This window comes from Gorilla gorilla, chromosome 19, assembly GCF_029281585.2.
Source record: "Gorilla gorilla gorilla isolate KB3781 chromosome 19, NHGRI_mGorGor1-v2.1_pri, whole genome shotgun sequence".
NCBI classification, from domain to species: domain Eukaryota; kingdom Metazoa; phylum Chordata; class Mammalia; order Primates; family Hominidae; genus Gorilla; species Gorilla gorilla.
The window spans coordinates 20,078,232-20,096,800 of NC_073243.2; the positions used below are offsets into that span (position 1 = coordinate 20,078,232).

An 18,569-nucleotide genomic window follows, 5' to 3' on the forward strand; every position below is an offset into this window, starting at 1 on the left:
GCCGCCTCACCACCCTTGATTTTACTTATTCAAGTAATAAGAAAGCGAAGAAGAGTTTGGCCAAATCCTCTAGTCGCTCTCATAGCTGAAGGCACCCACCGGGGCCACTTCTGTCCCCAGCGTCTTCTCGGGTCGTGCAGGTTGGGTTCACCAGGGCCCATTCTCAGTCTAGAGGATTGTCCCTTCTCTGGATCGGCTCTAGCCCAGGGCCTCACCCCACATCCCAGCCCCGCCCGCCCCGGGCAGGCAGTGTCTGGATCACCGGCCGTGCCCCTTGGCCTGTGTCTGCAGAGGTCACTGAGCGCGGACACCCGCGGGGCTTAACAGGCGGGGCTATTTTTCGAGGCGGAAGAATACTCAAGTTGCAAGAGTGGCAACTTTTTCAAGAAGGGGAAAGTCCCACTTCGGGCCCTTTGGGTTTCTTCGCAGTCAGATGTGCGCTCACAGCCACCTGGGGAGGGCGGGGCGGCCGCGGTGAAACCGCCTCCTCCGACCCGCCGCCGAGGGCTGGGCGGCTTCCGGAGCCTGGGCTAGGGGCGCGGGGTCACCGAGCGCGGCCCGGGCGGAAAGGGGGTTGGTTTTCTCTCTCCTCCCGAGCGCGGCGCGCATCCCTGGCGTCCACGCCGAATCCCACAGTCCCCGACGCCCCTCGAGTCCGTGTTCCTCGACAGCCGCGCGGCTGAGTCACTGGCGGGCTCGGGCGGGGCCGCACCCGGGCACGTGGCGGCGCTCCCCGCCCGCCATCTCCTGACCCCTGGCCCACCGCACCCCTACCCCGGGGTGGAAAAATCCCGGGAGGAGCGGCCTGAGATGAGGGGGTGGGGCTAGAGGGGAGACTGGACGGGTGGCGGGGCAGGTGGCCTGGGGTGGGGGCTGGGAGGCCGCGCGGGCCGGAGGGGCGGGGAGCAGGGGTGGGGAGAGGGCGGCGGGGGTGAGTCACCGGGCGCGGGCTGCCCCGGCGCCGGCGGGAAGGGCCTCCGAGTCGGGCCGAGGCGCCCTGTGACCCCCGCAGGTCGGCTGGTTTGGCTGCAGAGGAGCTCGGGGCAGACCCCGCACTGGCCCCAGAGCCGGCAAAGTGGAGATCTCTACCGAGGGCAGAGACCTACCTCCCCGCAGTGCTACAAGTGGGGCGCCGGAAGAGCCCCAGGCGTGCAGAAGCTCACAAAAGGCCACCCGTCCTCGGTCCATTCATTTTTGTTCACTGTTGATTCAACCCCATTCATTGATGGGCTGGGGCCGTGCGCTGAGCGCCCACAGTCGATGGGGAAAGGGGCTCTGACCGACAGTCCCCACGCCGGGCGACAAGTGCTGTCCCAGCGTTATCAGTCGGGTGCCTTGCCAGCCGAAAGGGCCTGTCTAAATTCGTCTCCTGTCCCCTAACTCATCCCGGCGCTGGCTGGCCTGGAGAGGGTAGGATGGGGCGGCGCCGAGAATGGCCGTTATGAGGACCCTAAGAGGTGAGACCCTCTCGCCTTCTAGGGTGGGGGGTCCCGTCCCTTCCCCCACTGAGGACAGAGGCCCGCCCAGCGATCTGAGCATGTGTGGACGTCAATCCTGCAGCCCCTCTTCCAGGCCCCCTCCCCAGCCTTGCAGGGCTCAGGTTACCCCTGGCCTTTCCTAAAGGTCACTCATTCCTCTTGACGTTTGCAAAAGGGGAATGTAATCCTGGGGTGGGGGGAGACCCCTCATCTGAAGCCCCTCCCCTGCTCCTCCCAAAGGGTGGAATTAGAACAGGGACTGTTATTGGGAGACAGAAAGTGGGGGATAGTAGTTGACCTTTGGTAAGGGGGCAGGTGCCCAGGGCCAGAGGCTTCTGCTTTAGGCTGTAGTGGGCACTTGGCTGCCAGCCCAGTGTGAAGGGGGGAGGATGGAGAGAAAGAGAGGCGGGGCTGGCTGGGGACTGAGTGGCTCAGGGATAAATGCGCAGCCTGAGAGGGGGTGAGCTGACACTGTCCCAGCTGCCACCTAGACTCGGAGCTCCATCCAAACCTCCAGCGAAGACATCCCAGGTCGGGTGACTCTTCCAGCCCTGGGGGTGGAGGTAGTAAAGGGTGCGCATGGTATTGGCTTGGAGGAAGTGGGGGACATTTCTGCTTTTTTTCCTCCTGGGACTGGAGATGCTTGAAAAAGCTGGGGGAAGGGGCGGCTGGAGCAAGCAGATGGGACAAACTCTGGGAACACCAAAGGATCTAGGGAAAGGAGGCTGTGAGGAGGGCAGCAGGGATGAATAGAAAAGGGCAGCTAGAGCTGGAACCTGATAGGGAATTGGGGGCCCAAGAAGATTTCGGAGCAGGAAAATGAGAACCAGAAAGGATTTGAAGGCCACCAGCCATGGAGAACAGACTGCTTGACCAGAGGGGTGGAAGGAGAAGGCCTAAGTGGAGGCTTGGGGGAGGTGGGGGCTTGGTGAGCGGTGGCATCCCAGGAGCTATAGATAAGAGGCCCCTGGATTCTTAGGATGGGAGGGTGGAATAAGAGCTGTTCTGAGTGGGGGAGGGGGCTGCGCCTGCCTCTTTGGTCTGTGACCTTTTTGTAGGGTATTTTTAGCTCCAGCACCTGCCTTCTTGGAGTGGGGAAGACTCTTAAAGGGCAAGGGATTTCTGGTTCCTTAAGAGATCAACTGTCTACACTCACTCACACCTCCTGTCCTGCAGCCATGGCCATGCAGAAAATCTTTGCCCGGGAAATCTTGGACTCCAGGGGCAACCCCACGGTGGAGGTGGACCTGCACACGGCCAAGGGTAACACAAGGCCCATTGGATAGGCTCGCCTCCGAAGACCCCAACCCTTTGGCCTTTGCCCCCCAGTTCTGTGCCATATCCTCTCCTTTCTCTCGGGTTCCCTTTCCCAGACTTCTTCCCAAGCCCCCTTCTTCCAATGTGGAACCAGAGCTGGAAGCTAGGAGAAGCAGGAGTCTCTCTCTGCACTGCCTCCTGTCCCTGAGCTCAGAGAGGACACCTCAGCCCTTTGAGAGGTAGAGAGACTCCCTGTGAGGTCCTTTTTTTTGTTTTGTTTTGTTTTGAGATGGAGTCTCGCTCTATGGCCCGAGCTGGAGTGCAGTGGTGCAATCTCAGCTCGCTGCAACCTCTGCCTCCCGGGTTTAAGTGATTCTTGTGCCTCAGCCTCCCAAGTAGCTGGGATTACAGGCCTGTGCCATCACGCCCAGCTAATTTTTTTTTTTTTTTTTTTTTTTTTTTTGAGATGGAGTCTCACTCTGTCGCCCAGGCTGGAGTGCAGTGGCGTGATCTCGGCTCACTGCAAGCTCCGCCTCCCGGGTTCACGCCATTCTCCTGCCTCAGCCTCCCGAGTAGCTGGGACTACAGCTAATTTTTTGTATTTTTAATAGAGATGGGGTTTCACGGTGTTAGCCAGGATTGTCTCGATCTCCTGATCTCGTGATCCGCCCACCTTGGCCTCCCAAAGTGCTGGGATTACAGGCGTGAGCCACCGCACCCGGCCTCAGCTAATTTTTGTGTTTTTAGCAGAGACGGTTTCACCATGTTAGCCAGGCTGGTCTTGAACTCCTGATCTCAAGTGATCCACCTGCCTAGGCCTCTCAAAGTGCTGGGATTACAGGCATGGGCCACCGCGCCCAGCCATCCCTGTGATCTTCCATTTCCTCCTGTCCCAGGCCGATTCCGAGCAGCTGTGCCCAGTGGGGCTTCCACGGGTATCTATGAGGCTCTGGAACTAAGAGACGGGGACAAAGGCCGCTACCTGGGGAAAGGTGAGGAGACACCAGTGCAGAAGGAGCCTGTGTGGGTGGCTTTAGGACATGGGTGCACAATGGGTAGAGGACTGGAACCCCCAAGGCTCTTGAGGAGCTGGGGTCCACAGAAAGAGGCCCAGTTGATTGAGATCCAAAACTCGTCCTCTGGCCTGTCTAGGAGTCCTGAAGGCTGTGGAGAACATCAACAATACTCTGGGCCCTGCTCTGCTGCAAAAGGCAAGTGGGGAAGCCCGCTCCCTGCAGCCTCCTCCCCATGCCCCTGCTCCCTCAGCCCGGACAGGCCTCTCCCGAAACATTTTCCCTTATCCTTCCCCTGCATGTGCCCTGACTTCTGAGAAATCTGACCTCTGCTCTCCCTTCTCAAACTCACCCTTCCAGAAACTAAGCGTTGTGGATCAAGAAAAAGTTGACAAATTTATGATTGAGCTGGATGGGACCGAGAATAAGTGTGAGTGAAGGGCTAGCGGTGGGGAAGGGATGAGGTGTGGGAGAGATGGCGAGAGGCCATGGGGTGAGGCCTGATGGGTTATTTCTGGGTCCCCCATTTTGGGTCACACCGCAGCTGGATGGATTTGTGTTCATTCCACAGGCATTTCCTATGCCTGCCTTCTGCCAGGCCTGGGCCGGGCTGTGGACACAGACATGCAGCTGACACATTCCCCTGGGGTGGGGGTTCCTAGGGCTACTCAGGCTGTTGGGGAGAGATCTGCTAACCAATTCTTCATGCTCAGTGGTTTGGAGCTCTGGCGTCTTCCTGGAGTAGCCACCCCAAACCCTGCAGAAGCTCTCATCCTTTCTTCCCGCTTGCCTCCTTCCAGCCAAGTTTGGGGCCAATGCCATCCTGGGCGTGTCCTTGGCCGTGTGTAAGGCGGGAGCAGCTGAGAAGGGGGTCCCCCTGTACCGCCACATCGCAGATCTCGCTGGGAACCCTGACCTCATACTCCCAGTGCCAGTGAGTGCAGCTACCCGCCCTTCCCAGATCTCGCCTGGACAGAGCCAACCCCGCCCAGCCAGGGTTGCCCCCCTGGAAAATCCACCTTTCAGACCAGCTCCTAAGAAGCAGTTTCCTGAAATTGAATCTCTCCTGCTGTGGTCCCGCCCCTCCCTCTTTTCCACAATCCAAACCTTCCCTGAAGGCTCTATGTGCTTCCTTCCCTGCCATATAACCCAGTTCCTTCCCATTCCAATCAGGCTCGATAACTCCAGCCTCCTTCCAACCCCACACCCTACACCCAAATCATATTGAGAGTTTCTTTGAGGCAAAGATCTTGGCATTTCTTTGTGTCTTCTTGAGTCCTTCTTAAACCAGTGCCCTCTTGATGAATGGAAACTCTTTGAATTTAATCCCAATAATAATGTTACCATTTCTTGTTACTTACTAGGAGGATTGCATAAGAGCATGGTCTCTAGAGATAGATTGCTGGGTTTGAATCCTGGCTCTGCCTGTTATTAGTTGTATGATTTTAGGCAAGTTCTTTAACTGCTCTGTCTCGGTTTCCCCATCTGTAAAATGGGGGGTAATAACGATACCAATGAATAGAGGTGTTTTGAGAATGAAATGGGCTAATACATGTAAAGTACTTAGTGCGTGGCATGTAGTAAGTGCTATATAAAAGTGTTAGCTATTATATACTAGGTACATGCTAAGAACTTTACATTCAATTTCTCTAATTTTCAGCAAAAGATCCTACAGGGAAGTAGGTGCTATCCCCATTTTACAGAAATGAGGAAAGAGAGGCTGGGCACAGTGGCTCACGCCTGTAATCCCAGCATTTCAGGAGGCCGAGGCGGGCAGATCACAAGGTCAGGAGTTCGAGACCAGCCTGACCAACATGGTGAAACCCTGTCTCTACTAAAAATACAAAAATTAGCCAGGCATGGTGGCGCCCACCTATAGTCCCAGCTACTAGGGAGGCTAAGGCAGGAGAATCACTTGAACCCGGGAGGCGGAGGTTGCGCCATTGCACTCCAGCCTGGTAACAAAGTGAGACTCCGTCTCAAAAAAAAAAAAAAAGAAAGAAATGAGGAAAGAGGCTCTTGAGCAAAACTACTCATCCTAGACCACTGAGCTAGTAAGTAGGGAAGCCAGGTTTCCACCCCAACACCCCCCGCCCCTGTCCCTTCTTGAGCCCTCATGCCCCGGTCCAGGTCCAGACACCCTCTCCCCATCTCAGGCCTTCAATGTGATCAACGGGGGCTCCCATGCTGGAAACAAGCTGGCCATGCAGGAGTTCATGATTCTGCCTGTGGGAGCCAGCTCCTTCAAGGAAGCCATGCGCATTGGCGCCGAGGTCTACCACCACCTCAAGGGGGTCATCAAGGCCAAGTATGGGAAGGATGCCACCAATGTGGGTGATGAAGGTGGCTTCGCACCCAACATCCTGGAGAACAATGAGGGTCAGTGCTGAGCACCCTGGGGGGCAGACCCCCTGGATCTCCACATGGGCAGGGGAGGCTGCAGACAAGGGGCATTGGAGTCTCAGGTCCTTTCTTGGTCCTCCCCCAGCCCTGGAGCTGCTGAAGACGGCCATCCAGGCGGCTGGTTACCCAGACAAGGTGGTGATCGGCATGGATGTGGCAGCATCTGAGTTCTATCGCAATGGGAAGTACGATCTTGACTTCAAGTCGCCTGATGATCCCGCACGGCACATCACTGGGGAGAAGCTTGGAGAGCTGTATAAGAGCTTTATCAAGAACTATCCTGGTGAGGCGTTCGGGTGTCCTAGTGTTCCTGCCCGAATCCCATGCAGCTGCCTAATATACTGATTTCAGTGACCTGCTTTGCCATCGACTTGGATCCTTCCAATCCTTAGCCCCATTGAAATCCCCATTTAAGCTCTTCTGCCCTGTCACCCCTCCATGAGGCTCCTTCTGACCTCTAGCCCTGTCTCTGCTCTGTCTCTGCCCTGTCTCTGCTCCAAACCCCACCAGTGATCTCCATCGAAGACCCCTTTGACCAGGATGACTGGGCCACTTGGACCTCCTTCCTCTCGGGAGTGAACATCCAGATTGTGGGGGATGACTTGACAGTCACCAACCCCAAGAGGATTGCCCAGGCCGTTGAGAAGAAGGCCTGCAACTGTCTGCTGCTGAAGGTCAACCAGATCGGCTCGGTGACCGAATCGATCCAGGCGTGAGTGCCTCCTGACCCTGAGGCTCACCATAGCCTGCCTCTGCCCCAGCTCTGCCCACTCCAGCTACAGTCTTACCCACCAACTCCAAGCTTACCTTTCCCCTGGCACCTGACTTACCCACACCTTGATCTCAAGGCTTTGACTAATCCTTGGCCTGACTCCAAGAGCTTTGCCCCCGTGGCCCTGTCATGACCCCCCACCCCCAGTCCACACCATTCCTCTCTCAGATTCCGCTGTTCTCACCAGCATCTCAGGAGCCCGAAATCAAGATAAGTCTTTTCCTGTCCTACTTCCCAAAGAACTTAGTCACTGCCCTCCCTGCAGAGTGCTTGCTACCCAAAACAGAAGGGAGAGGCCCCACCCAACCCCTACTTTCCCACTGAGGAGGTTCTAGAAGGCCACATCAAATGTCCTCTCCACTCAGGTGCAAACTGGCTCAGTCTAATGGCTGGGGGGTGATGGTGAGCCACCGCTCTGGGGAGACTGAGGACACATTCATTGCTGACCTTGTGGTGGGGCTCTGCACAGGACAGGTACTTGCAGCTTCTCTCTACTGAGTGTCTCACCAAGTTTTCTTGGGGTCCCTGGCCTCCTGCCCTTGAGGTTAATGCTCCCTTGGGGCCAGGTCCAACCCCTCCTCTCCAGCCTCATCTAACCCTCCAAATCCTTCTTCCCTCATCAGATCAAGACTGGCGCCCCCTGCCGCTCGGAGCGTCTGGCCAAATACAACCAACTCATGAGGTACAGCGGGAACAGTGGGCCTGGGCATTGGGGTGCTGGAGGCTGTTAGGTTGGAAGTTCAGCAGCCCTAACCTTGCCTGCATTCTAGGATCGAGGAGGCTCTTGGGGACAAGGCAATCTTTGCTGGACGCAAGTTCCGTAACCCGAAGGCCAAGTGAGAAGCTGGAGGCTCCAGGACTCCACTGGACAGACCCAGGTCTTCCAGACCTGCTTCCTGAAATAAACACTGGTGCCAACCAAGACAGCTGTGTGCTTCTTTGTGGGAGCTAGGGGATGCTGGTTTCTGGGCTGAGCTGGGAAAAACAGGAGGTGGAGAGATGGGGGCAGGGAGGGGAGGCAAATAGATATGTAACCTGCTAGGACAAAGAGGAGGTGAGGGACTCAGAGAGGAAGCTGGGTGGTTCTAGAACAACAGAGGTGTTCACATTTCCAAAGGAGGTAGGGGAAGCAGATGCTATATGGTAAAATGAAGCTGCAGAGTTGCTAATGGAGCCAGGCATGGTGGCGCTCGCCTGTAGTCCCAGATACCTGGGAGGCTGAGTTGAGAGGATCGCTTGAGCCCAGGAGGTTGAGGCTGCAGTACACTATGTTCCTACCACTGCACTCCAGCCTGGGCTGCAGAGCAAGACCCTGTCTCAAAGCAACAACAACAAAAAAAACAAAAACAAACAAAAAAACTAAATAAAGAGTTTCAGAGGGAATAAGAAACCAGCTCCAGGAGAGGGGAGCAGGCTGGGGACTGGGGTCCTGCCACCACCATGAAGGGGAAGCTGGCTGTGAAGTAAATGGTCTGCAGAGGATGCTAGAGTGAGGCTGCAGTCCTAGGGAGGGCTTTGTGAGGATGAGAGTGATAATGACAGTGGCTGCCTCTCCTGTAGAACTTACAGGATCTTGGCAGGGCACAGTGGCTCACGCCTGTAATCCCAGCACTTTGGGAGGCCGAGGCGGGCGGATCACCTGAGGTCGGGAGTTCGGGACCAGCCTGACCAACATGGAGAAACCCCATCTCTACTAAAAAATACAAAAATTAGCCAGGCGTGGTGGTGCATGCCTGTAATCCCAGTTACTTGGAGGCTGAGGCAGGAGAATCGCTTGAACTCGGGAGGCGGAGGTTGCAGTGAGCTGAGATGGTGCCATTGCACTCCAGCCTGGGCAACAAGAGCAAAACTCTGTCTCAAAAAAAAAAAAAAAAAAAAAAAGAACTTACAGGATCTGAAACTGTTCTAAATATTTGACATATATTGCCCTGTGCAATTGTTCAAACAGCTCTGTCAGATAGCTGCCATAATTATCCTTATTTTATAGGTGAGGAAACCCGAGGCACAAAAGGTTAAATGCCTTACCCAAGGTAATGGTTGGCAGCTGGCAGGGCTAGGATCCAAAGCCAAGGTATTTGACTCCGGCGATTATACTCTCGTGTATTTATTTTGAGCCAGCTTCTTGATCTGTCACCCAGGCAGGAGTGCAGTGATGTGATCATAGTTCACTGTAGCCTCAAACTCCTGGGCTCAAGCAATCCTCTTGCCTCAGCCTGCAAAGTAGCTGGGACTACAGGTGCACACCACCAGGTATGGCTAATTTTTTAATTTTGTATATTTTATTTTCTTTTTGTAGAGAAGGTTTGTGGCCTAGACTGATCTCGAACTCCTGGAGTCAAGCGATTCTCCTGCCTTGGCCTCCCAAAGTGCTGGGATCGCAGGTGTGAGCCACTGCGCCCAGCCAATTTTTTAATTTTGTAGAGAGAAAGTCTCACTATGTTGCCCAGGCTGATCTTGACCTCCTGGCCTCAAGTGATCCTCCAGCCTTGGCCTCCTAAAATGCTGGGATTACAGGTGTGAGCCACTATGCCCAGCCCGATTGCACTCTTAAAATACAGCATCTTACAAAACCCTCTGGGCCGGGCACAGTGGCTCACTCTTGCAATCCCAGCACTTTGGGAGGCTGAGGCGGGCGGATCACCTGAGGTTAGGAGTTAGAGACCAGCCTGGCCAATATGGTGAAACCCCATCTCTACTAAACGTACAAAAAATTACCCGGGTGTGGTGACACATGCCTGTAATCCCAGCTACTCAGGAGGCTAAGGCAGGAGAATCGCTTGAACCCTGGAGGCAGAGGTTGCAGTGAGCCGAGATCACACCACTGCACTCCAGTCTGGGCAACAGAGAAAGACTCTGTCTCAAAACAAACAAACAAAAAACCTCTGATAGTTCCAACTGGCCATCTTTAACCTATACAAACAGCAATTTTATGCTGTTCAACTGAAAATTATTCCCCTTCTTCTCTACCAGTGGTTCCAGGACCCACCTTTCTGTGTATAAACAAACCAGGACATTGGGTTAAACAGTATTTATTGAATGTAAAGTACCCCAGCCCCATGGGGAAGAAAATTCCAAGAACGGGGAATAATACAGATTAAATACCCACCTGTGCATTCACACTCTCTCACACACACACACACACCACGCACATATCCAAGCTCCAACAGTGACAAATCAAACACCTGTTTTCCCCAGCCTGAGGGACAGCTGGTAGGAGGCGGTTCAGAGGTGGGGCTCCAGGATGGGTTCTAATAGCAGCAGCCTTGTCTCTCCCTGCCCCCTGCCCTGCCCCAGGGGTCAAAGGGAGCTGGGCGGGGCGCCTAGGAGGTTGGTGGCAACTCTTCCCCACTCTGCCGCAGACGCTTCTTGGCTCTGATCTCATTCATAGCCTCTTCAATGGAGCGTGTGTCCCTCTTATTGGCCACGGGCACTAGGGGCAGAGAGGAGGGTAGGGAGGGCCTAGAAATCCGTACCTCAGCCTCCACTGCCCTCCTGCCACATCCTATGCTCCTCTCCCAGCCACCCCCAGCCGCACTGTGGCCTCACCACAGCCGTAGGTCTTATTGGCCTGTAGCATGTGGGCTGCGTCTTTGGCTGCTCCCTTGCCAATGAGGTGGCTGTACTTGTCCTTGTAGTCGCTGGCAGGGCTCACCACCACAGGCCCCTGCTGGGCTGCCTCCTCCTCTTGCCTCTGAGCCAGCTCCTAGGGGTGAAAGTGGGGGCACTGGTGCTCAGGGCCCCAGCCCAAACCCCCACCCCTCCCAGGTGGTGGGCTTCTGGGCCCCAAGGGCTGCAAAGCATAGCTCACCTTCAGCTTCCGCTTCTCCTCAGCCTTCTGGGGGTCCCATTCCTCTCCACGACGGTAGGAGTCTAGCTCTTCATCTGAGGGTGCAAACTCCTGGAGAAGAGCAGAATGATGGGGTCAGAGTCCATACACATGTTTCATTTCATTCCTTGGTCGGGGAGTGGGGATAAGGCTACAAAGGGGAGAGGAGAGAATGAGGAATTCAGGCCCTTTACCTTTTTGAAGATCATGACATAGCGACAGTCATCATCTTCCCCAAAGGAGAACGATGTCAGGCCAGCCACTTCCACCACATCATGTCTGGGATGGGATGGCAGAGGGGAAAGAGTATCTTGAGCCAGGAGCGGGCCTAGTGCCCTCCTCTGGAGGAGCCCCCTGCTGGCCCTTTCATGCCCCGCTAGCCACCCATTTCCTTCCTCCCCCAGCTCAGAGACACTCACAGTATGCTCCTCTCGATCTTGTTCATTGGCTGAAACTTTTTCTTGATCTGCCCACTGTCTTGAATGAAATCTGACACCTCCTTCTCCATCTTGGGAGAGGGGAAAGGAAGCAGATATGAGACAATGGCTCCACCCAAGTACCCCTCTCCCTAGCTGAGCCCGGGCCCTTCTACGCCTCCCCAGCACCCTCCCCAGCCTCCATGCCACTGGCTTCCAGGCGTCACCTCTCTCAAGACATTTTCAGCAAAACTGAGTCCTCAACCTTCCAATTTTAACTTATTGGAAGTCCTTCCTGAGTCTGCCTTTGATCACTCCAGTTGTTCTCACCCTTTTACGAAACTCCACTTTCTGTTGTTTCTCTTGCTCTTGTAGTTTCTTCAGGCGGGCGGCCTGTTCTGGGGGTGAGAAATGGCAACATGAAGCCAGGGCTGGAAGCATGGGTGGGAAAGGTTTCTAAGGCTTCAAGTGAAGTGTGGTGTCCACTGGGAGGTGTCAGGCTGGGAAGGTAGGATTAGCGTTTATTCATCAAGCATTTATTGATGTTTATTCTATCTAATAGTCCCCCTTATCCACAGGGGTTCATTCCAAGACCCTCAGTGGATGCCTGAAATTGTGGATAGTACTGACCCCTATACATACTGTCTTTTTCTATACATACATGCCTATGATAAAGTTTAATTTATAAATTAGGCACAGTAAGAGATTAAGAATAATAGGCCAGGCATGGTGGCTCACGCCTATATCCCAGCACTTTGGAAGGCCGAGGCAGACGGATCTCCTGGGGTCAGGAGTTCCAGACCAGCCTGGTCAACATGGTGAAACCCCATCTCTACTAAAAATACAAAAATTAGCCGGGTGTGGTGGTGGGCGCCTATAATTCCAGCTACTGGGGAGGCTGAGGCAGGAGAATCGCTTGAACCTGGGAGGCAGAGGTTGCAGTGAGCTGAGATCGCGCCATTGCACTCCAGCCTGGGCAACAAGAGTGAACTCTGTCTCAAAAAAAAAAAAAAAAAAAAAGAGATGGCCGGGTGCGGTGGCTCACACCTGTAATCCCAGCACTTTGGGAGGCCGAGGTGGATGGATCATGAGGTCAGGAGATCGAGACCATCCTGGCTAACACGGTGAAACCCTGTCTCTACTAAAAAAAAAAAAAAAAAAAATACAAAAAATTAGCTGGGTGTGGTGGTGGGTGCCTGTAGTTCCCACTACTCGGGAGGCTGAGGCAGGAGAACGGCGTGAACCTGGGAGGCGGAGCTTGCAGTGAGCAGAGATGGCGCCACTGCACTCCAGCCTGGGCGACACAGCAAGACTCCATCTCAAAAAAAAAAAAAAGAGATTAAGAATAACAGTAATACAATAGAACAATTATAACAATGTACTGAAATAAAAGTTTGTGGCTATGCTCTTTCTCTCTCTCAAAATATCTTACTGTATATAACAGTTCTGGACTGCAGGTAACTAAAACCTTGGAAAGCAAAACCTTGGATAAGGGAGAAGTAGGGACTACTGTATCTGGCACCAGGCGAGACCCTGAAGTACTGAGATTATTAAGACACAATGTGGCCCTTCAAGAGCTCCCAGTTTAGTGGGAGTGACAAAGATCAGAATAATGCTTAACCCCCTTTTCCAACTCCACTGGGGAAACCAATTAACAAACATCTATTTATTTATTTATTTTTGAGATGGAGTTTCACTCTGTCACCCAGGCTGGAGTGCACTGGCATGATCTCAGCTCACTGCAAACTCCGTCTCCCAGGTTCAAGGGATTCTCCTGCCTCAGCCTCCCAAGTAGCTGGGATTACAGGCACCTGCCACCACACCCGGCTAATTTTTGTATTTTTAGTAGAGATGGGGTTTCACCATGTTGGCCAGGCTGGTCTCGAACTCCTGAGCTCAAATGATCCCCCCGCCCCACCTTCCGAAAAGTGCTGGAATTATAGGCGTGAGCCACCGCACCAGGCCTATTTATTTATTTTTGGGACAGGATATCACTTTATTGCCTAGGCTGGCGTGCAGTGGCACAATCACAGCTCACTGCAGCCTTGACCTCCCTGGCTCAAGGGATCCTCCTACCTTAGCTTCTCAAGTAGCTGGGACCACAGGCGTGTGCCACCATGCTCAGCTACTGTTTAAAAAATAATTAAAAATATTTGTGAGATGAGGTCTCACTATGTTGCCCAGGATGGTATTTTTATTTTATTTTATTTTTATTTTTGAGACGGAGTCTCACTCTGTCACCCAGGCTGGGTGCAATTAGCACTCAGCTAATTTTTGTATTTTTATTAGAGATGGGGTTTCACTATGTTGGTCAGGTTGGTCTCGAACTCCTGACCTCGTGATCCGCCCGCCTCAGCCTCCCAAAGTGCTAGGATTACAAGTGTGGGCCCAGGCTGGTCTCGAACTCGGCTTCAAATAACCCTCCCACCTGGGCCTCTCAAATTGCTTGAAAGCCTTGAGCCTCTGCACCCAGCCTTGGCTAATTTTTTTTTTTTTTTAAGTTTTCTGTTAAGATGGGGTGTCAGTTTGTTGCCCATCCTGGTCTCCAGTTGGCCTCAAGCAATCCTCCCACCTTGACCTTCCAAAGTGCTGGGATTATAGGTGTGAACCACCATGCCCGGACTATAGTTAGTTCTTTGTACATTGTGGGCATTAAATAAATGTTTGGGCTGAGCGTGGTGGCTTACGTGTGTAATCCCAGTACTTTGGAAGGCCAAGGTGGGAGGACTGCTTGAGGCCAGGAGCTCCAGACCAGTGCGGGCAATATAGTGAGACCCTGTCTCTACAAAAAATAAAGAATTAGGCATGATGATGCATGCCTGTAGTCCCAGCTACTCGGGAGGCTGAGGTAGGAAGATCACTTGAGCCTGAGAGGTCTAGGTGACAGAGCAAGACCCTGTCAAAAACAAAAACAAAAACAAACCATAATGCATCTGGGAAGGTGAGGAAAACAGACTAAGACCCTGGCCTCAAAGAGTCTGTCATCTCGTTTACACAGGAAAGGGGAATTTTTTTTTTTTTTTTTTGAGATGGAATCTCGCTTTGTCGCCCAGGCTGGAGTGCAGTGGCACGATCTTGGCTCACTGCAACCTCCGCCTCCCGGGTTCAAGCGATTCTTCTGCCTCAGCCTCCTGAGTAGCTGGGACTATAGGCATGTGCCACCACGCCCAGCTAATTTTTGTATTTTTAGTAGAGATGGGGTTTCACCATATTGGCCAGGCTGGTCTCGAACTCCTGACCTTGTGATCCACCTGCCTCGGCCTCCCAAAGTGCCAGGATTACAGGCTTGAACCACCGCGCCCAGCTGGAAAGGGGAAATTATTTAACTTTCTATATTTTGTAAAATCCCCCATTTCCCACTTCTATAGACAAGATGAAGCCGAAATAGATAATCTGACACCCTTCTCCTTTGGGAGTGTAGGTGTCCAAGGTTAGCTGTGAAGGGTCTTTTTTTTCTGAACTCTTGGGCTCAAGGTATCTGCCTGCCTCTTGCCTGAAGATGCCCGAGACCCCATCTTTACAGAAAACTTTTTTTAAAAAAATTAGCCAGGTCTGGGTGCAGAGACTCAAGCTTCTCAAGCAATTTGAGAGGCCGAGGTGGGAGGATCACTTGAGGCTGGGAGTTCAAGACCAGCCTCCCAAAGTGCTGGGATTTCAGCTGTGAGTCCCCTCGCCTGGCTAAGGGTCTTATTTAACTTTCTTCCTCTTCCTTAGATCCTGCCTCCGCGCCAGATCCCCTCTGCCTCTGGAGGAGGAGGAAGAATTTCTAACCCGGGTCCTCCATGCTTGCCTGTCTTTCCCACGATGTGATTTTACTACCTCTAGAGATTTGGGTGCATGCTTCTTCCTACTCCTGCTCCTCAGCCTGAAATTTTTTTCTCTTTTGCCATTTCAAATCCTTTACATCTTTTTTTTTTTTTTTTTTTTGAGACGGAGTCTCGCTCTGTCGCCCAGGCTGGAGTGAAGTGGCGCAATCTCCGCTCACTGCAAGCCCCGCCTCCCGGGCTCACGCCATTCTCCTGCCTCAGCCTCCCAAGTAGCTGGGACTACAGGCGCCCGCCACCACGCCTGGAGAATTTTTTGTATTTTTAGTGGAGACAAGGTTTCACCGTGTTGGCCAGGATGGTCTCGATCTCCTGATCTCATGATCCACCCGTCTCGGCCTCCCAAAGTGCTGGGATTACAGGCGTGAGCCACCGCACCCGGCCAAATCCTTTACATCTTTAAGGCCTCCTTCTTCCCCAGGATCTGAATCCTCTCCAGCTGCACTGAACCTCTCCCCATCATTTATTTATTTATTTCGAGACAGAGTCTCGCTCTGTGCCCAGGCTGGAGTGCAGTGGCTCGATCTCGGCTCACTGCAACCTCTGCCTCCCGGGTTCCAGTGATTCTCATGCCTCAGCCTCCTGAGTAGCTGGGATTACAGGTGTGAACCACCACACCTGGCTAATTTTTTTTTTCTTTTTCTTTTTTTGAGATGGAGTTTCGCTCTCTTTGCCCAGGCTGGAGTGCAATGGTGCAATCTTGGCTCACTGCAACCTCTGCCTCCCGGGTTCAAGTGATTCTCCTGCCTCAGCCTCCCGAGTAGCTGGGATCACAGGCATGTGCCACCACACCTGGCTAATTTTTTAATTTTTAGTAGAGATGGGCTTTCTTCTCCATGTTGGTCAGGCTGGTCTCGAACTCCCGACCTCAGGTGATCCGCCCGCCTCAGCCTCCCAAAGTGTTGGGATTACAGGCGTGAGCCACCACGCCCGCCCATTTTTTTGTATTTTTCGTAGAGACGATGTTTCACCATGTTGGCCAGGCTGGTTTTGAACTCCTGACCTCAAGTGATCTGCCCACCTCAGCCTCCCAAAGTGCTGGGATTATAGGCATGAGCCCTTTCCCCATTTTTCAAATAACTCCATGCCTTTGCACACGTTGTTCCTCTGCTTGGAATGCTTTTCCTCCTCTTGCAAACATTGAGATCTACCATGAGTCAGAGTTACTTCTTCCCCTGGGCTCCAAGCTCCTTTGGCTGAGACACCTAGCATAGCATAGACAGAGAACTAACGTATCATAACTTCTTTTTTTTGTCTCCTTCAGCATAGTATGAGCTCCTGGAGGGCAGGGACCCTGTTGATCTACTGTTCAGTTATCCTCTGGAGCCCCAGGGCCTGACAGCTTAGGAGCTCTCATCCCTCTGTCCTCACTGACCATCAGCGCATTTCATCTTTTGTTGTTGGAAACAGAGTCTCAACTTCATCGCCCAAAATGGAGTGCAGTGGCGCAATCACCTCTCACTGCAGCTTCAACCTCCCAGACTCAAGCGATTCTCCCACCTCAGCCTCCCGAGAATTGGGACCACAGGAGCGCGCCACCAAGCCCAGCTAATATTTATTTATTTATTTATTTATTTATTTATTTATTTATTTATTTATGAGACGGAGTCTCGCTCTGTCGCCAGGCTGGAGTACAGTGGCGCGACCTCGGCTCACTGCAACCTCCGCCTCCCGGGTTCAACCGATTCTCCTGCCTCAGCCTCCTGAGTAGCTGGGACTACAGGCACGCGCCACCACGCCCAGCTAATTTTCGTATTTTTAGTAGAGACGGGGTTTCACCATGTTGGCCAGGATGGTCTCGATCTCTTGATCTCGTGATCTGCCCGCCTTGGCCTCCCAAAGTTTTGGGATTACAGGCGTGAGCCCGGCCAATTTTTGTATTTTTTGTAGAGATGGGGTTTCTCCATGTTGCCCAGACTGGTCTTGAACTCCTGGGCTCAAGCGATCCGTCCGCCGCGGCCTCCCAAAGTGGTGGTATTAAAGGTGTGAGCTACAAGGCCGGGCCCCACTGACTGTTCTTTAACTGGTTTTCGAGTCTTCTCTGCATCTAGAGAAGTGGCACAAGATTATGGTCAAGAACATAGGCTTCGAGCCCAGTCATACCTGGGTTTGAAACTCTGCCACTTACCAAACTAACCATGTGACCTCAGGCGAGTGACTCACTTAAGCTTCCTAGTCTGTCAATGCCGGGTGATCCCCCACTTAGACAGTCATCGGAGCATTAGAGAATTCCAGTTCCCCATTCCCATCATGCTTCCTCCTTTCTCAGAGATTTCAAATAGACTCTTCTGCCTGTAACGCTTTCTCATTTACGGAATTACCTGTTCTGATCTCGGCTCACTGCAGATTGGGGGAGAACCTCAGGTGGCCGCTCTCACAGTTATTTTTCTCTCAGAGCACTTATCAAGTTGGTTATTAAACTTACGTGTGATCACTGCATCAGTGAGCGCCCCAGCCCCGGACTGTGGCCTCCCTGAGGGGTACCCCTGGTCCCTAACGGTTGTTCAAGAAACAAGGGGACGAAGCGTAGGCAACCAGCGGCCCTTGAAAACTTGGAAGGCGTCCTGCCTGCTCTGGTCCCCCTGGGGCACGTGGGGAGCCGGGACAGGGCTCGTCCGTGGTCATGGTCCGCAGGTTTGGGAGTTGGGGTCCTGCGTTCCGCCAGGATCATCCCAAGCTGCAACACGAGCAGCCCCGGGGAGGCTCCCACCGCCCTGCCGGGCCGCGCCCTACGCCGGCCGCCGAACTCCAGCCCACCCGCAGGGAAGCTACTCCGAGAACGCAGACGGAGACAGTGGCCAATCGGACCCGGCGGGTATTCTCATCCCTCCAATCAACACTACGATCCGCCCGGGCAGCTCGGGAATTTAAGGCTACGGATGGGAAAAAGGTTGTCGGAGGGAGGCAGAAGGGACTGGGTTAAATCAAGCAGGAGGGGCAAGAACACACAGAGGCCCAGCAACCAATGGGAATTCGCAGGCTGGGGTGGTTTCGAAGGAAGGTCGAACAGGCCTGAGGAGGCAGAGCTTTAAGTTGAGATAGCCAATAGAGATGAAGGCACAGTAGATGGCGTGTCCTAAATCCAATTGAAATAGAGCTAGAAGTGAGCGGGGCAGGAATGCGGCAGGTTGGAGGCACCCTACCAATCAGACCAGGTCAGCAGCGGACAAGCGGGACGGCCGGCTAATGGGAAACAAGGACTGCGGAAGGCCAGGGTCGGGAGAAGAGGCAGGAGGCTGGCGCTATCTTTCAGGTAGCCAATCACTGTCCGCTAAGAACAGCGGGCGTGTCAGCAGCCCTTTTAGGGACTCTGAGGGTCTCGGAAGGGGCCTGTGAGGGGTCTTTCAAGGTTGAGGAGGCGGCATCGTCCAAAGAGGGAAAAGTGCGGTCCCGAGGACCGGGCGAAGGAAGGCGGTTGTGAATTTGGGATCCTCACCTCGGGCCTTGCGCCGAGTCTCCTGGTCACCGAGGCTGGGTGGCTTCTCCATGGAGCTCAGGATGGAGCCCAGTAGGTCCGCCATCTTGGGAGTGACTGAGAGGGGGCGGTGCGTCTTAAAGGGAAGGGCGGAATGCCTTTAAG

The 18,569-nt window shown here is 53.6% G+C and overlaps 2 protein-coding genes and 1 long non-coding RNA gene across 7 annotated transcripts; 1 reads left to right on the top strand and 2 right to left on the bottom strand.

Moving 5' to 3' along the window:
• Positions 1-4: 4 nt before the first annotated feature.
• ENO3 (enolase 3) lies at positions 5-7,845 on the top strand. Of its 5 annotated transcripts, none has more exons than XM_019013105.3 (12): positions 5-140; positions 2,655-2,741; positions 3,632-3,727; positions 3,888-3,946; positions 4,109-4,178; positions 4,549-4,682; positions 5,905-6,127; positions 6,237-6,434; positions 6,662-6,863; positions 7,289-7,397; positions 7,547-7,605; positions 7,694-7,845. In XM_019013105.3, exons 2-12 carry the CDS (start codon positions 2,657-2,659, stop codon positions 7,761-7,763), a joined length of 1,305 nt encoding a protein of 434 aa, XP_018868650.1. In that variant the 5' UTR covers positions 5-140; positions 2,655-2,656; the 3' UTR covers positions 7,764-7,845. The 5 variants fall into 5 exon arrangements, with proteins under 5 accessions (XP_018868650.1, XP_018868652.1, XP_018868648.1 ...); XM_019013107.3 differs by lacking the exon at positions 5-140 and adding an exon at positions 432-573; XM_019013103.4 differs by lacking the exon at positions 5-140 and adding an exon at positions 935-1,457.
• Positions 7,846-9,936: 2,091 nt separating this feature from the next.
• Positions 9,937-18,556, bottom strand: SPAG7 (sperm associated antigen 7). The gene is made up of 7 exons (XM_019013115.3): positions 18,426-18,556; positions 11,496-11,563; positions 11,169-11,257; positions 10,944-11,028; positions 10,732-10,821; positions 10,470-10,626; positions 9,937-10,353 (listed from the first exon to the last, which is right to left on the bottom strand). The coding sequence occupies exons 1-7, from the start codon at positions 18,508-18,510 to the stop codon at positions 10,244-10,246; spliced, it is 684 nt and encodes a 227-aa protein (XP_018868660.1). The 5' UTR covers positions 18,511-18,556; the 3' UTR covers positions 9,937-10,243.
• Positions 16,943-18,419, bottom strand: LOC129528004 (uncharacterized). The gene is made up of 2 exons (XR_010131693.1): positions 17,415-18,419; positions 16,943-17,036 (listed from the first exon to the last, which is right to left on the bottom strand). It is a non-coding gene; the product is annotated as an uncharacterized lncRNA (long non-coding RNA).
• Positions 18,557-18,569: the final 13 nt, after the last annotated feature.

Bases quoted from the DNA above. Each gene is read 5' to 3' on its own strand.
- ENO3 (XM_019013103.4), top strand. From the start codon at position 1,433: ATGGCCGTTATGAGGACCCTAAGAG. The intron at 1,458-2,654 runs GTGAGACCCTCT...CCTGTCCTGCAG, and splicing joins CGTTATGAGGACCCTAAGAG to CCATGGCCATGCAGAAAATC. The intron at 7,398-7,546 runs GTACTTGCAGCT...TTCCCTCATCAG, and splicing joins TGGGGCTCTGCACAGGACAG to ATCAAGACTGGCGCCCCCTG.
- SPAG7 (XM_019013115.3), bottom strand. From the start codon at position 18,510: ATGGCGGACCTACTGGGCTCCATCCTGAGCTCCATGGAGAAGCCACCC. The intron at 11,564-18,425 runs GTGAGGATCCCA...TCTCACCCCCAG, and splicing joins GACTCGGCGCAAGGCCCGAG to AACAGGCCGCCCGCCTGAAG. The intron at 10,627-10,731 runs GTGAGCTATGCT...TTTCACCCCTAG, and splicing joins AGGAGAAGCGGAAGCTGAAG to GAGCTGGCTCAGAGGCAAGA.